The sequence below is a fragment of the Periophthalmus magnuspinnatus genome, chromosome 4 (assembly GCF_009829125.3).
Source record: "Periophthalmus magnuspinnatus isolate fPerMag1 chromosome 4, fPerMag1.2.pri, whole genome shotgun sequence".
In the NCBI taxonomy this organism is placed as follows: Eukaryota; Metazoa; Chordata; class Actinopteri; order Gobiiformes; family Gobiidae; genus Periophthalmus; species Periophthalmus magnuspinnatus.
In genome coordinates, this window is record NC_047129.1 from 8,372,834 (window position 1) to 8,388,933 (window position 16,100).

Consider the following 16,100-nt stretch of genomic DNA (forward strand, 5'->3'; position numbering starts at 1 on the left):
ATCACTGTGAGCCAATCAGAGGCCAGCAGGGGCTTTGTTTTGTTACCTCTTCTGTTGGTTGAAAAAGAAGTCCGCTTCATCGGTTGCGCATTGACCTGATTTTTTTGTAGGGTTGGGTGTCCCTACAGAGGTTTCAATACCGATAAATAAATATGAAGCCTATTTTAAAACATGTAATTATACTTGCATATTAGATAACAAAATACAATAACGTTTTTTCTATTTCCTTAGCCTGTTGACAAACTACTAATCCTCAACCTTTAAAATTAAAGTTAATTACTAAAATAGGAACAATAACGCACTATATAGACAATAATGAAAAAATAATATAATTATTTATTGTGTATGTTTAACTGAATATATTACAACAGTACAGTACTGTGAAAAACACAGGCGTTGTCATTCTCACGCCTCATGACTTCCCTCTAGTGCCTGTTTGAGGAATAACATTACATAAACTGCAAAAGGCTGCGTGCATGTGGACAGTGCTTTAAATTAACATCAGTGTCAATGTTATTGGCGTGGCGAGAGTCTCCTGCTGTGCTCGTATGTTCTGCTCACTTCTGGAGTGCGCAGGTTCTGGTAGGATGAGTTTGTTTTCAGAGTATTATCTGAGGGGGCTGCGCGTGGAGAGGGCTGCTGTCTGAGGTTCCCTGGGCGCGTGTTGGCGTAGATCGGGCACTCTAAATCAACAAAACACAATATAACATCAGAGGTGTTGACCAATTAGGCCTAATTATTCTATTTGTTGACATGTGATGCAATGTATTTTTTACTGTATTGTGTTTTTTATTGTGTGTTTTTTTTTGTGTATGTTTTGTGTTTATTAAGTCATGGTACGTACTGTTTTAACTTTTTACATTGCCACTTCCAGAAAGTTACTTACTGTAGCCCTTGAACCATATTTCCACTAAACGTATTAAACTATATATATTATATAGTTGTTGTTTTTTTCTAATTTTAACTGAGATTTTTCATACTTTTCTTGGCATACCTGTTCTCTATTGATTGACCTTAATGTACTTTTTTAAAATTCACTTCTTCTTCTTCTTCTTCTTCTTCTTCTTCTTCTTCTTCTTCTTCTTCTTCTTCTTCTTCTTCTTCTTCTTCTTCTTATTATTATTATTATTATTATTATTATTATTGTTATTATTATTATTATTATTTATTTTTTATTTTTTATTTATTTATTTATTTATTTATTTTTTTTACTGACGATTTTAACAAAAGTAAAGTATGTCTCCGTGTACTCATGCAGTTTGGTGCAAATTTTGCTTTCTTCTATCTGCAGTAGCAGTTAATTATATTTACAAGAAATAATACCATTTGAAAAGTAACAATATTGTTGTCTTGGAAATACAAAATTTGAATATCAAGTCTATTGTATTTGTAAAGGCTGCAAAAAGAACTGATTATTTAAAAAAAAGATGCAAGATGATATTGCACACATGTGGAAAATGATCTTGTGAGATTTTGTGCTGTGTTTAGTGTTGGCTCAGACACAAAAAAGTTAGGTGCTGATGAATTACACAGGCGAGAAAGCACTGTTTAAAAAGTAGTGCTACATCTTTATCATATCTGATGTCTCGTCTTGTTCCTGTGGGCCCAATCTGATGTCTCGTCCCATCTTGTGAGAATTGTTCAGAAATGTTTGCAAATTTCTTGATGGTTACCAAAAATATGACATTGATATTGTCATTGCTATAATGCAAACTACAAATCATTCATTTTTAACAATATTGCATACTGTCTTATTCTGTTATTATTGTTAACTGACATGCTTTACATACATCGGCACTTTCTCATTTTTGTGATGACTCAAACTAAGATTTAAGGGGGGTGTTAAAACACCAACTTGTGTTACGTCTGGATATTTTTCTAACTATAGGTCAATATTTATGCCCTCTTCGTTCTCATGCATTTATACCCAGTTCTTTCTCATGCATAAGACTGTATTCATCTTTTATCTTATTTTCCTTTGCAGCAATGCAAGTATCTTTAGTTTAGAGCTGAAACCCCCTTGAGATGAAACATTGTCTCAAGCGTTCTCATCCTGTATTGTCTAACCACAAACCACGAGTCCACATGCAACTATGCTGCATATTTTTAAGACATGCAAAATCTATGTATTATTAGAGACTTAAAAAGTACGTTAGCAGTTTATTGATTTACAAAAGGACTTTTATCACTTCACCTTAAATGAGGGGTTTGTTATGTTGTTATGTTTCTGTGGAGGTGTAAATAAATATTTTTACAAGGTACATTTTTGAAATATTGTCTGAAAACAGCATGCTTACATTATGAGAAAAAATGTCAACTTTATTTTGAAAAGAAATAAATTTGGATTTCTGACTCTGACCCACGTTTTAGGGCAGTGGCTGTTGGCTTTAAAGCTACTGGCTGATACAGATTTTTTTTTATTTTATTATAGACTAGGGTTTCCAAATAAATGGTTTAATTCTATATATGAAAATATATGTTTATGTCTATATTTTCTTATCTGTTTAAACCTCGTAGATCACATTACCTCTCTCTTTGAGCTGTCCTCTTCTCAACATGAAAAACACAATCACCAAAATCACTAAAACAAGTCCTGTAGCTCCCAGTGCGATCCACATCCAGTCACTCCATACAAAGGGAGGATTTTCAGGATCTGGGATAAAAACAAAAAACAATACATTTTGTAATTATACATTTTCACTATAAAATCATTAGCACCAAAACAAAAAAAACTCTAACCCTGAAATGATGGCACCTTTGTCTTAAGGTTGGGCAATGTTAACCCAGTTGTTAAATATTGAGGATGCACAAACACACCTTGTTCAGTAACACCAGTCTGTGATGTGATCTCCAATAAACTATTTTCTGTCACAAAAAAAATAATAAATAATCTTAATTTAAATATATGTACAGGCCAAATTATTTCTACAATCTAGTGACCCTCTCTTCTTTAAATGGTATTTTGAATAACACTTACTGACTATTAGCCGTATCCAGTTACTGACTTTAGTCTGAAGATTTGGAATTTCCCTTGTAGATTCGCAGGAGTACCATCCACTGTTATTCTGGAAAACCTTGTCAAGAGTGTATGTTCCCATTGTACTGCACAGATCTGAGAGGTTTTTATGATCCGTCTTGGAGTTTCTACTGGAGTTGAATAACCAAATAACTTTACAACGTCCTTGGCTGTTGGGCCACAAGCGACAGTGCAGAGACACATTAGAACCTTCCTGAATTACTTCAATTTTTGTTTCAGTTTGATTTTCTTCCAGTGAGATAATTTGGGAAGTGGAGGAGACCATTCCTGCTACTGAAAATAAACAAAGATTAAATCAGTGTGATAATGCAATAAATCTAAAATTACAATGTATTATGAATTATCGGCCTAGTAATATGTAAATATAGAAACCTGAGGATTTTTTTCATGTCAAGGATAATTTATGTTACCACTAGTCTAATATTTTTATATACTTGTTTTTATTATGTACTGCTTTATTACTATGTAAATAAAATACCAGTATACTTTGTGTACTTTATATTAATTAATATATTTTTTCCATTATTCATTTCTGTATGTTTGACATCAAAGGAAGTCACATACCTGTTAACAGCAGCCAAATTTCCATTGCATCGTATGAGATAGTTCTCTTCTCAGACTGCGTGGCTACGACTAGAAAGAGCTGCATGAAAAGGTTTATGTAGGTGGGGGGAGGGGCTTTCTCATAATTGCTGTGACAAATATGTAACAAGCTATGTACTTATATAATATTTGTGTAGTTTTAGAGCCTAGAGTGATTTAGTCTCAATTTTGACACAGTAAAAACAGGAGAAGGAAAAAAGTCTAAATGGACTAGTGTAACCAAGATTAAATATTTAAACTAAGACTAAACCAGGTTTAAAATATGGGTAAAGCTGAATATAGTGACAATCTCTTCTTTAAATGGTTTATTTGCAGGAATAATAATTGAAGAATCAACAAATCCAGAGAACTCATTCAGTACAAATCCAAGAGGAGCAGGACTAAACCAGGTTTTAACTTAAGACTATACTAAACAAGGACTGAACCAAACCAGGACCAGACTAAACCAGATATGCACTGTGGAACTAAGACAAAATAAAAACAAACCAGGACTCAAAGCAACATCTATATAAAATAGTATGAATAAAAGAAGCAACCACAAATTCACAGCACTTATAGATACCACTGTGGTTTTCGGTGCCCAGGTGCTAAACACAGACTAGCTTGTCTTCATCCTGTTTAACCCTGAAATGAGGGCATGGTTTTCTGTGGCAACACACATTGTCACAATGGTTTTGATTATCGGTACATTTTTGAAGTACATTTAATTTGGAAAATGCATAGACTGTGACAATGGTCATTTGATCAATCTAAGGCAGGCATACCCAAAGTCTAGCCCAGGGGCCAATTGCGGCTCGTGTACAAATTTCCACTGGCCCACAGCCTCTGGAATAAAAATAATTATATGTGGCCTATCAGCACTGTTGACCAGTGTAAAATACACATGTTCAAGCTTGCTGAGTTTTATTGCCAACTGGATAAAGACAGGTTTAAAGAAATTCAAACCTTTGCTAAGAAAATGCTGAGTTTATTTGATTTGACATATTTGTGTGAGAAGACATTCTTGGTTATGAACTTTAACAAGAACTGTGTGAGGACAAGTCTAAGTGACTCACCTATGTGACATTTTGAGCATCAAAACCACTGTCTTTGAGCCAGACCTGGTTTATTTACTACAGTCCAGATCTCAGTTTCACCCTTCACATTAGTGCAGGCAAGTTATGTGTTCGCCTTCTGAGGTGGATAAATGCGAAAATCTCAGTGAATTTATTCTATTGTGATTATCAAAACCACAGTTTAAATGTTTGCTTTTTTTTTTTTACATTCATTTTGTTTTTGAAAGGTGACAGCCATTTGCAATAATAAGTAAATAATAAGTAAAAAGTAAAATAAATAATTAAATAATGAATTTGCATTTAATATTAATAGTTCAAAAAATGATCAGGCTGAATGGTCGGCCCCCAAACATTTTCACGTCACCAAATCTGGCCCTCTGTACAAAAAGTTTGGACACCCCTGATCTAAGGTTAAGAGTTAAAAATGTCCTATCACTTTGGGCTATTTTGGGCTTTGTTGCAGTACTGCGTTAAGGTTGGTTGTAGGAAATTCCTTCTCAAATCTATAACTCATAATGTTGACACACTTGTCTTTCTCATGAGGAACAGAAAATGTGAACTGAATCATCTGTGGTGCACAAAACATGTTACAAGAACAAGAACAAAGGCCCAGAAGCCATTTGCTTTGTTAGTAATAAGACATGCATGTTTGGGTAAAATATTGATGCTTAAAGGTGCACTACTTAACTTTTCTGGTGAAGGGATCACCATTTATTTCTTTGTGCAGAAAATTTCACAGTATGTCATTAAAGTGATCTATCTTGCATGATTCGATTAGGTGTGTTTTATTGCTAATAAATACCTTGAAAAACATGCACTCTTAATGTGAGTGCCTCTACACAGATCCAACCTGTCACTAGGCCTATAGTGGCATCGCCTGCTTGACTCCATTGAGGTAGACTAAGTTTAAAGTCATACTATGGAACTTTCCAGGCAAGCATAGTATTTGCATGCCCTAAAAAAACTCAAATCTGTACACATTAAGGTATTGCGATTTTAATCCTGTTCAAAGTGCAATTTGAGGGCATTCAAGCAAATATTAACATAATTAATGTAATACTGATTCAACTTCATACCAAATTAAACCGTGAGAAGATGCATTGTATCCCCCTCCTCCCAGTATGCACAGCCGCCAGACTTATGTAATCACTCTAATAACCTAAGTAGGCTTCTCCATTTAATCCTTAGCCTTTCACTGTCAAGTAACTTCACAATATTGATGTTTTATTGTGTTGGTTCTTGTCTAGAAATTAATATTCAGGGTTAATATCAATACAGTGATAAGTCAAGTTAGAGTAATTTTAGATTTCAAATGCAGGTTTAGTCTCATAAAAGCCAAATAAAGGCGGATGTGTAATGACCAATAATGTATTTTATTACTGTACTGGGTGTTCGAAAATACATGAACTATTTTAGAGTATTTGCTCTTTTTCCTCTGCTGTACCATGGGATCATACACTTTAGAAACAGCATTACCCAGAGTCCTCTCCGGGCGCATGCGCAGATTGAACTACGGCCCAAGGCGTTGGTGAGGATTCGTCCGAAGATGCGTTGCACTCACTCCGGCAGCATCAGTACCAGCTCTCCAGGGGAAATACCGCAAAAATAAGCCACGGGGAGACGCAGCGGTAGGGTTTGGGACTCTTGTGTCGCCGGTGAAGCGCATGAACGACATGGGCGACCAGAAGGTGAGCCGAAGCCCGGGGAACAGGTGTCTGGGATGGGGCAAAGAGCCTTCTGAGCCAGGGCGTAGCGTACAAAGGAAGGAGGAGGGGTAGAAGCCGCTAAAGAGGCGAGTTTACCACACGGACCGGGGCTAAACGCTGTTTTTAAATCACAAGAATGTGCATAAAATGTACTCTTATCAGGTATGATTGTGTTGTGTCAAATACAAAAAATGTCGAGAACAAATAGGCCTTAGTGCAGCTGTATCAACCAAACCCAAGAATGAATGACCATTTGAGTTATCACGATAATCTGAAATGAGGCTCAATTTCATCCGTAAATAGTGAAAGTCGTATTACAAACTGCCCTGTCATTTGAAGACAGCTGGACTGCGATAGCCCAGTGAAGCGGCATTATTAAATTATACATGCGCGTCCTTCCGCCCGTGAAGTGTCCTCCTGTGTAAGGGGCTTGGTCCTGCTTCACGGCTCCTCTGTGATCTGATCTCATTCACCAAACACAGCATCACAGAGTCCATTGTTTGTGTACAACCAAACGCATGTACCTACTCATCTACATGTCATTAATTGCTCATTAGTTTAGCTGGGTTGTAGCAGTAGTAGTACGCTATTGTTTTGATGAGCCCACCTCTTGAAAGCTGTTGTAAGACAAGATGAAGGATAGTTCTGTGGGTGTTGTGTTACATTCATTTACTTAAAGGATCATATTTTTTCTTAACATCTGTTTTTTGCCTTTTAGGAATCTCTTCGTAAGATCACACAAACACTGGCAGTGAAAAATGAAGAAATTTCTAACTTTGTCTGCTCTCTCAAGCAAAATCTTGAAAACCTAGAGGTACAGCAACCTATTATTATCTGCAGATATGCAGACATTTTGCTGTCCTCTAATGTAATTGTAATATATTTGTGTTTTCAGGAAAACTCAAACCGTGTCCAGGAGGATCTTGAGTCAGAGTTTAATGTGCTTCATGCAGTACTAGACGAAATGAAAGAAAATATGCTGACGCGGATCAAACAGGAGCGGGCCAGTCGCACATATGAGCTGCAGGTAAGCACATGCACATCTAATTACAATCTGCTCATGTTAATCAGGTTATAAATAATTTGGGCAAGACAGTTTCCTCACTGTAGTCAACTGGTCTATGAATGGTAAATGGTCACATTTTTATATAGCGCTTTTTCACCTTCGAGGCACTCAAAGCGCTTTACATCAAGGAACCATTCACCCATTCACAAACACACTCTCATACACCAGTGTACGCAGACACAGGGAGCAAGGTGGTTTAAGTGTCTTGCCCAAGACAATATTCATCTGTGGTGGCTGGAATCAAACCACCAACCCGTGGGTCAGCTATACCATTGATGTTTATGTCAAGAGCGGTATTGAACCGCCAGCCTTTGTATCAGTGGACAAACACCAACTGAGCTACTGTCACCTCTAATAACTGTGTGTTTGAGTTGAACAGGTCCTTAATGCAGTTTGAGTGGCTATAGTTGTAAAAATGCCACCATATACAAAGTGCTAATTTCTAACCATGTTGTTGCCGTCTTATCTAAGCTATATGGTTTTCGTTCTAGGCAACACCTAAACAATACTATATTCTAGTATGGATGCAGTATGTACGTGTTACTTGTTAAAAGATGTAAACATGTAATCCGATATATTAATGCATGTTTACTGAAGTTTAATTTCTGCCAGTGTCACAAAGGTATGGTCTAATTAGTCCGTTTGTTTATAGCTAGAATGTTCTGATGTACAAATCAAAACTGCAGCAGCCTCAGGGGGCAGTCCATGACCCTCAAATGATTCTGCTGTTTTTTCAATGCGGCACACAGTAGACTTATTATATGAAAATAAAGCCTTGGTTTAACCCATTCTCTCCTGCCCCTCTGCTGTAGAGTCAGCTCAGTGCCTGCTCTAAAGCACTGGAGAGTTCAGAGGAGTTGCTTGAACTGGCCAATCAGACGCTTTGCTCCTCTGAGACTGACGGCTTCACTCAGGTATCTGAACAGATCTGATAAAGTTGATAAAGTACTGTTGAAGTGACCTTCTGACTAATGTCACGTAATGTTTGAGCTGAGGCATTATTAATAATATATCTTATACAGTAATGTGCAAAGTGCATATTTAGAGAAGACAATTTACATGAAAAGGGTCTATCTAAGTACAAAAATGCAAAATTACAAGTATTTACAAACTGAAGAGTCCAAACTCACTGCATTCATAGCACTGATCTTAATGGTAGTAAAGACATATTACAGACTTTTGACAACTTTTCCTGGGATTTATAACATTGTAACATTACATATAGAGAAGCTTAATAATTGACTGGGTTTGACCAACTTTCACACTACTGTATACTATAATTGTAATAACTTAAATTTCAACCTTTCTCCTGCATTGTCGTACTAGCATCACAGTAAATTTAACATCTGCAACTATTTATTCTGTGTTATTTTCCAACAACAACTCTGATTTTCTCTGCTTCGTATCTCTCTCCTTTCCCCTCTGCTTCCTCTGCAGGCGGCCAAAGAGATTAAGGATAGGTATAGTACTAAGTTATCAATTGCTTGTCTTTTGTCATTCTTGTATAATTAATAAACCATGGTTTGAAGCTGTAGCCTGCATGGAATAGTTATTGCATTCATTTCAGTTTTATGCATTTTGGCAAGCTTAGTTTTAAGTGTCTTGCTCTGTCCACTTTAGACTATACATACATGTGTGGTCCCATGAATGCCTTTGTCCTATGTGTGTCTAAGTGTAGGATGTTGAATTGAGTGGTAGTGGTCTAGTCCAGTGGTTCTCAAACTGTGATACACATTTCTCTTATTGTGGTACTGAGAAGTATTTAGCTGTTCTTGTTTGACTCAATATGTGAGTCTTACGCATGCTGTTATATGCATGCTCAAATGATTGATTATTAACAGATTTTTGGTAGCGATGGACCGATCCAATACTGTATCGGATATCAGCACCGATCCTGAAAAATTTGGCAGATGGGATATCATCTTTCAAATATCAGTTCAGCCAATATCCTCAACTGAGACTATGGTATTGAAATCAGTAGTGGAACTGAAAAGGCTGAATCGGTGTATGACAAATTTTTGGACTATTGAAATGACATGTAAACAGCAAAATCTGTTTTACCTGAGATTACCTGTGTTATCCGAGTTTCAGAACCTCTGAGTTATGTAGATATACTGTAGTCTATTTTTGTGAGTTTTGTTGTAGTAGATGGTTGTTTTATCCTAAAATTCTGTAAAATAACAAACGGTGCTTGTTTCTGCTGTGTTTGTGTCTCTGTGTCCCTCTTTGTTGCAGTGTGACAATGGCCCCAGCCTTTCGCCTCTCCCTCAAGGCAAAGGCCAGTGACAACATGAGTCACCTGATGGTGGATTTCAGCCAGGAACGAGAGCTGCTGCAGGGCCTCAAGTTTCTGCCAGGTCTGAAACAAGACTCATTATTTAGAAAATATTAGAAGTTTTATCTTCCTATAGTTTTAGAATTTTAGAATTACATATATATTAATACCCTGTTGGCTTTATGAAAGAAGACCCTGACTAATAGAATTGAAAGCTTGAGTATTTGAGAAACTATTTGTAATATGTAATATGCGTTTGATAAAGTTATGTTTGATATGTTTTATCTCCTTCAAAGTGAAATAAGGCTGTCTGATGTGAAGGAACCACTCAGAGATGTATCTTTCTGCCTTTTGTCACCGGTTTAGTTTTACAACCCACGTGTTACCACAGAGCTCAGTGCTTGCAGCAAAGCACAGAAAGTCTCACACATTTCCATCTCAAACACAACTAGCTCTAAATACACAAGAAATAGACTGTTGTTTGTGCAAGACACCAGTCAACCAGGAACCTAAAAGTGTAACAGGTTTTCCAAATCCTAAATGTACTCTCAGATGGAGGCAGGAGGCAATATTTATCTGTATTGACTACTATATATATATATATATATATATATATATATATATATATATATATATATATATATATATATATATATATATATATATATATATATATATATATATATATATATATATATATATATATATATATATATATATATATATATATATATATATATATATATATATATATATATATATATATATATATATATTGTTACAATATATTGAAGATTTTGATTTCAGTAACATCTAGCACTGCGTCCCATCTACTGCTACTTTTACATGCAAGACAAAGAATATTGTTAATACTACACCACATTACCCAACATATAAAGTTACTCATACAATTTCTATTCTTCTGGTTTTAGTCCCTGCCACTCCAGATATCCAGGTGTCTGAATGCCAGGTGTGCGATAACACAGTGACTGTGGTATGGACCATGCCTGAGCCGGACAGTAAGATTGACCACTACATCTTGGAGCACAGACGCACAAACCATGAGGGCCCACCCCGAGTCAGGGAGGACTACCCCTGGATGGTGGTGGAGGGGATCAAGGAGACGGAGCACACTATCACAGGTAATTGGGCCAACAATAGGAAGTGAGAACATAGGCAAAAATTGTGCTTAAATGTACCAATGAATGTACAAATTATCTTTTTTTACTAATGACAATAAAAATTCACTTGAAAAAAAAAACATGAAGCTTTTGAATGCAATACATACATTACATGGAATTCAGTTATTTTTACTTGTGTAGAAAAGTCATTATATTTATCTAATTGTTTCATCCTTGCTGTTGTTTATGTCTGAACTTGGTTTATCCTTCCAGGTCTTCGTTTTGAAACACGGTTCATGACGTTCAGAGTGAAGGCATGTAATAAGGCTGTGGCAGGAGAGTTCTCAGAGCCAATCACATTAGAAACCCCAGGTCAGAATGAATTTAATCAATCTATTACTGTTATATTGATGTACTTTTGGTCTATCAAACTCTTTTTTTATATATCAACAGCATTCACGTTCAGACTGGATTCGGGCTCATCACACCAGAACCTGAAAGTGGAGGACCTGAGTGTGGAGTGGGACAGCAGCGGAGGAAAGATTCAGGACATCCGCAAAGACAAGAACAAAAACTCTCCCATGCACTCTCCAGCCAGGTCAGCAGTCTGTTCCCCTATACCTGAGCTCAGCAAGCACACAATAAGACTGAATCTGTTCATAGATACTTTATGTATTCACTATAATGTTGCCCACAAAGTTAGACACACCACATTTTAGTCATTAGTCATCTTGCACCTTGGCCAAATATGCAAGGTACAGCACAGATAATATGTTGTAAATTGACATAATAAATAGAGTATTGTAAATTACAAATAAAATGTATAGCTTGTAGCTGCTACAGATTCCAGTGTATAATGACTTGGTGATTGCATTGCATTGTACATTTGGGCATTGTACAAAATTAGATTTCTACCTTGTGCTCTTTCTGTTTCGGAGATTTCTTTATTAGTGAAAATAACATTTTCTGTGTGGGCAGATCAGCCTTGATGTCACCAAAGAGAGCCCCCTCAGCTCGGCCTGGCAGGGACAGGTTCACTGCAGAGTCCTACACAGTTCTAGGTAACAGGAACACTCTTATTTTGGTTCTCAATTTGTGGGTCTACCATTTTTTGTCTGAGTGAATGTTGTTCAGTTAGTTTATTGCTGATGTAGTGCTAAATTGTTTTAGTTTTAGAGCTAGTTCAGATACGTTTTACTCTTATAAATATGAATAACAATTAGTTTATGTTAAATTGTTCCTCACTGATTTTGTCCTTAACAGCTGCTCAGAATTATATAAGTCAGTTCAAGTTTATGCAGTTTAGTTATGCTTTAGAGTCAATTTATCTAATTATATAAGCTAAATATGTCCTAAGGCCCAAACCAATTGAGAATAACTGACATAGATGATCATTTAAAAATCAAACTGTGTATTAATCTCTTGTGTACTGTTTTTCAGCTGATACATTAATCGATGCCGGGCAGCACTACTGGGAGGTGCGTTTTGATAAAGAGAGTAAAACTTTTGCGGTGGGAGTGGCTCTGAGAAGTTTGGGGAAGTTTGATCAGTTGGGTAAAACAGGAGCATCATGGTGCATCCATTTGAACAACTGGCTGCAGCAGAGTCTGACAGCAAAGCATAACAACAAGGCCCGCACCCTGGACTGTGTTATCCCCAACAGCATCGGAGTCTACTGTAACTATGACGAAGGTAGGACTAGTACAATATCACGGCTCAAGTTTTTATTTTTGTAATTGATTAAACTTCTGTTCCTTTGTCCTTTAGGTGTCTTGTCTTTCTACAACGCTAAAACAAAGCAGTTGATGCACTCTTTTAAAACCAAGTTCCCACAGCCTGTTCTACCTGCCTTCATGGTGCGAAACCTTTTACATTATGGCAGAATCTACTACAATTTCTCGTACTTTTGCATACTATTACTAATACTATTGCTACCACCAATACTCAGTGTTTCACAAACGGTGGTATGTGCACCACTGGTGGTACTCAGGCTGATTTAGGTGGTAGGTAGTCTATTTTGTTTTAATTTTAGTGCTCCTTTGGTTCTAGTTTATAACTACTCAACGCTGGTTCTGCTGTATTCTATTTTAGATCTGCTGTAGGTCTATTTTAGATGGGATATAGTCCAGTTTTAGAGCTGGTTAAGATCTGGTGGTATGCAGAAATCTGAATATTTTTGTTTGTGATAATTATAATAATTGGTGTAAAAAGTCTGTTCCAGCTAATAGTAGGCTACTAATTACACTGGTCAACACTAAATTTATTGTTTAAGATTTTTTAGCTGATTTAGGATCATTTTGATGTGCTGAATCCAAAAATCACATTGGTTTTGCTCAATCAGGTCAATGTTCTGAATTAAGCTACATATTTGTTTTTGGACGATTTTGTTTACATGTATGAGTATTTTCACGTCATATGATGCAAAATTCTGTTATATTTCTCGCTATAAACAAATTCTGAAGATTTTGCATGTGCCAACTTATGACTAATTGTTTTTTTTTTATATTACAAGTGAATGAAATGGCTTTGACTAGAAGATCTTGCAAAAATAAGCCTGACATATTCTGCTACATCTGCGGTGAATACACCAATATTCCTAACAGGAATCAAGTCACAAGTTTCATAAAGCGTGCTTACCATGCTTATTTTGATATTAAACTTGGTGACCAAGATGAAGCTTGGGCGCCACACATGGCATGCAAGTCATGCACCGAGTATCTGCGTCAGTGGACTAAAGGCAAGAAGAGTTGTCTGAAGTTTGGAATTCCCATGGTTTGGAGGGAGCCGACATCAATAGCTACTTCTGGGCTATTGATGTGACTGGGATCAACAGAAAGAACCGAAGCAGCCTCAAGTATCCTGACCGTGAATCAGCACGTCGTCCTATAGCTCACTGTGATGAAATTCCAGTACCTGTCTTTGTAGAAGTTCCTGACATCAGTGACAAAGATTCCTCCAGTGTAGTTTTAATGATGATGCTCCACCTCCTTTTTCCCAAAAGGAGCTAAATGTTCAGGTTTCCTGAGAATCTGGGATCACTGAGTGATGAGCAGGTGGAGAGATTCCATCAGGACATAAAAGAGATGGAGACCAGGTATCAGGGACGCTGGGATGCAGTCATGATGGCTGATTACTGTTGGACTCTGAAGAGAGACATCCCTGCTGCTGAGCATTCAAGAGGTTCATAAAAACAGAAGTTCATGTCCTGAATTTTGCACAATGATAACGTAATGTTCCAATTTACATGTATTTACCATTATCAATTAACATAACGTAACATTTAATTAATACATTCTGTTAGAAAACTATTTTTTATCTCCTAAAACATTTTTTGGATGAGAAATATTAAAGAAAATCAACTGATAATGTCACAAAATTGTAATCAATTTAGTCAGAAGATCGGATTTTTCAAAATCAAATTAGCATAAAAACCTGACCTGACTGAGAAAAATGGATATCATTTTTGGATTCAGTGGTGCTAAATGGTCCTAATTCAGTTGAAAAAACACAGACAACTTTCAAAAATGTTTTTTTTGTAACCCAGTGTTATTTACAGAACCATTTTTCAGTTTGATGTAAATTACACTTTTTGATATTTTCATTTTTAATTTAAAAAGTAAATTATAGAATTTTAGACATATAGTGCAGAGTTTGGTACTCTTTAATTTTTATGGTGGAGGGTTTTTGGTTTTCTTGTCTTAATAGAGATTTTATTGCTTTGCTTGGAATGCTCCATAGTAAGGCGTTTGTCTTCATGAAGATGAACAGTGATGCCTTCAGGCCAAGTTACTGGTCAGATCTATGGAAATGTAACAATGTCATTTTTTGTCTCTTAGGTGTGGAATGGAAGCTTCTCTGTGGTGACCGGTCTGCAGGTGCCCTCGGTGGTACAGAGTGGACAGAGGAAGAACAGTAACACAAGCAGCTCCAACGCCAGCCTCACATAAGACCTCCACAGTCACTGACCATTCACGTGAACACAGCAGACACCTGGAGCCATATCATAGAGTTAGATCACTGACACGCGAATGTTCAGCCAAGCACAGCGTTTGTGTGAGTGGGAAAACATTTGGTAACATTTTAGAATAACTCAATAAAAATAATTCATATCCAGTTATTTTATTTACAATGCAGTATTTTTAATGTCCCATAACCCCAGTCATTGGTCAGTCTTGACAGTGCAATTTCTTCCTTCCGTCCAAATATTTGTTGGCCTGAATTATTTTATAATAATATCTAATTGTGATTTTTCTGACAAGTAGTTACAACTTAGTTTGTGATTTTAGTTTTTAAACTTGGGATTAATTTCACAGTATGCTGAACTACTAATGCCTTTCAGATCATAATTGTAAAATTCTGTGTGAAAGGGTTTGCAGGTTTTAAATTAAGAGTTTTTTGGTTTGCTTAAGAAATTTTATTACTTAATAATTAAACTCTTTGTGATTTGCCAATTTCTACCATCAAAACTTCCATTTTGATTTGACTGTTTTAATTGTGTATTCACTTTGTTGGGTTAATTGGCTAAAACTAAATTGCTCTTCGTAAGGAACTGTTTTTACTCTCTGCCAGTGTCCTGGTTGTGTCCCACTGAAGGTCCTTCCCGTCCCCATATTTATCAATGCTTTGACTATATTTTATAGTGGTTAAGAGTTATTCTAAAGTGGTATCTGAGACAGCAGGATTTAGCTCTGTGTTTTAGTTCTTCTTATGACTGATGGAGTTTGCTTAGAGCACATTTGTTTTAAGTCTTGCACATAATTGACACTGCTGAAGCAGCAGAGACTTGGCGCTGGCCGCTTCCTCCATATTTGTTGTTAGCCATATTGTCCTGAAAGGTGAAAGGTCGTCCCAGTCCTGTCTAATGCTGTTCCCTGTGCCTTCCTTATCATCTCCAAAATGAGGCCAAATTAAATGTTTAAATATTTTGCACTGCTACATGTAGGCTCTAATCTTTATCATTTTAATAAAATTGTGCTTTTTGCACTATTCCTAATCATATCACATGTTTTATGCCTGCTGTCATGAGCAGTAAAATGTAACTCAAATATTTGCAGTTATTATACAAGTATAGTACAGAAATTTAATCATTTAATCATGGAAAAAAAACATGATGACCAACATAATATGGACATACTATGATCCACATAATTTTGAGGGACATCACTGAAAGTTTAACCCAACTCAAGTCTGCCATAGTTGTGTACTTTCATCTTGCTATAATAAGAGCTAAAAATCTA

At 36.4% G+C, this 16,100-nt stretch overlaps 2 protein-coding genes across 4 annotated transcripts; one reads left to right on the forward strand and one right to left on the reverse strand.

Annotated features, from left to right (window-relative positions):
• Positions 1-435: 435 nt before the first annotated feature.
• LOC117370201 (uncharacterized) lies at positions 436-3,657 on the reverse strand. 2 transcript variants are annotated; one of them, XM_033965591.2, is made up of 4 exons: positions 3,602-3,657; positions 2,978-3,310; positions 2,528-2,653; positions 436-683 (listed from the first exon to the last, which is right to left on the reverse strand). In XM_033965591.2, the coding sequence occupies exons 1-4, from the start codon at positions 3,624-3,626 to the stop codon at positions 514-516; spliced, it is 654 nt and encodes a 217-aa protein (XP_033821482.1). In that variant the 5' UTR covers positions 3,627-3,657; the 3' UTR covers positions 436-513. The 2 variants fall into 2 exon arrangements, with proteins under 2 accessions (XP_033821482.1, XP_055077276.1); XM_055221301.1 differs by having other exon boundaries at positions 2,978-3,307; positions 3,602-3,649.
• Positions 3,658-6,209: 2,552 nt separating this feature from the next.
• Positions 6,210-14,829, forward strand: fsd1 (fibronectin type III and SPRY domain containing 1). 2 transcript variants are annotated; one of them, XM_033965499.2, is made up of 13 exons: positions 6,210-6,383; positions 7,120-7,215; positions 7,297-7,428; positions 8,280-8,381; positions 8,905-8,927; positions 9,703-9,824; positions 10,675-10,884; positions 11,137-11,235; positions 11,317-11,461; positions 11,842-11,924; positions 12,304-12,555; positions 12,631-12,719; positions 14,700-14,829. In XM_033965499.2, the coding sequence occupies exons 1-13, from the start codon at positions 6,360-6,362 to the stop codon at positions 14,808-14,810; spliced, it is 1,488 nt and encodes a 495-aa protein (XP_033821390.1). In that variant the 5' UTR covers positions 6,210-6,359; the 3' UTR covers positions 14,811-14,829. The 2 variants fall into 2 exon arrangements, with proteins under 2 accessions (XP_033821390.1, XP_055077329.1); XM_055221354.1 differs by lacking the exons at positions 6,210-6,383; positions 7,120-7,215; positions 8,905-8,927 and having other exon boundaries at positions 7,299-7,428.
• The last annotated feature ends 1,271 nt before the right edge of the window (positions 14,830-16,100 follow it).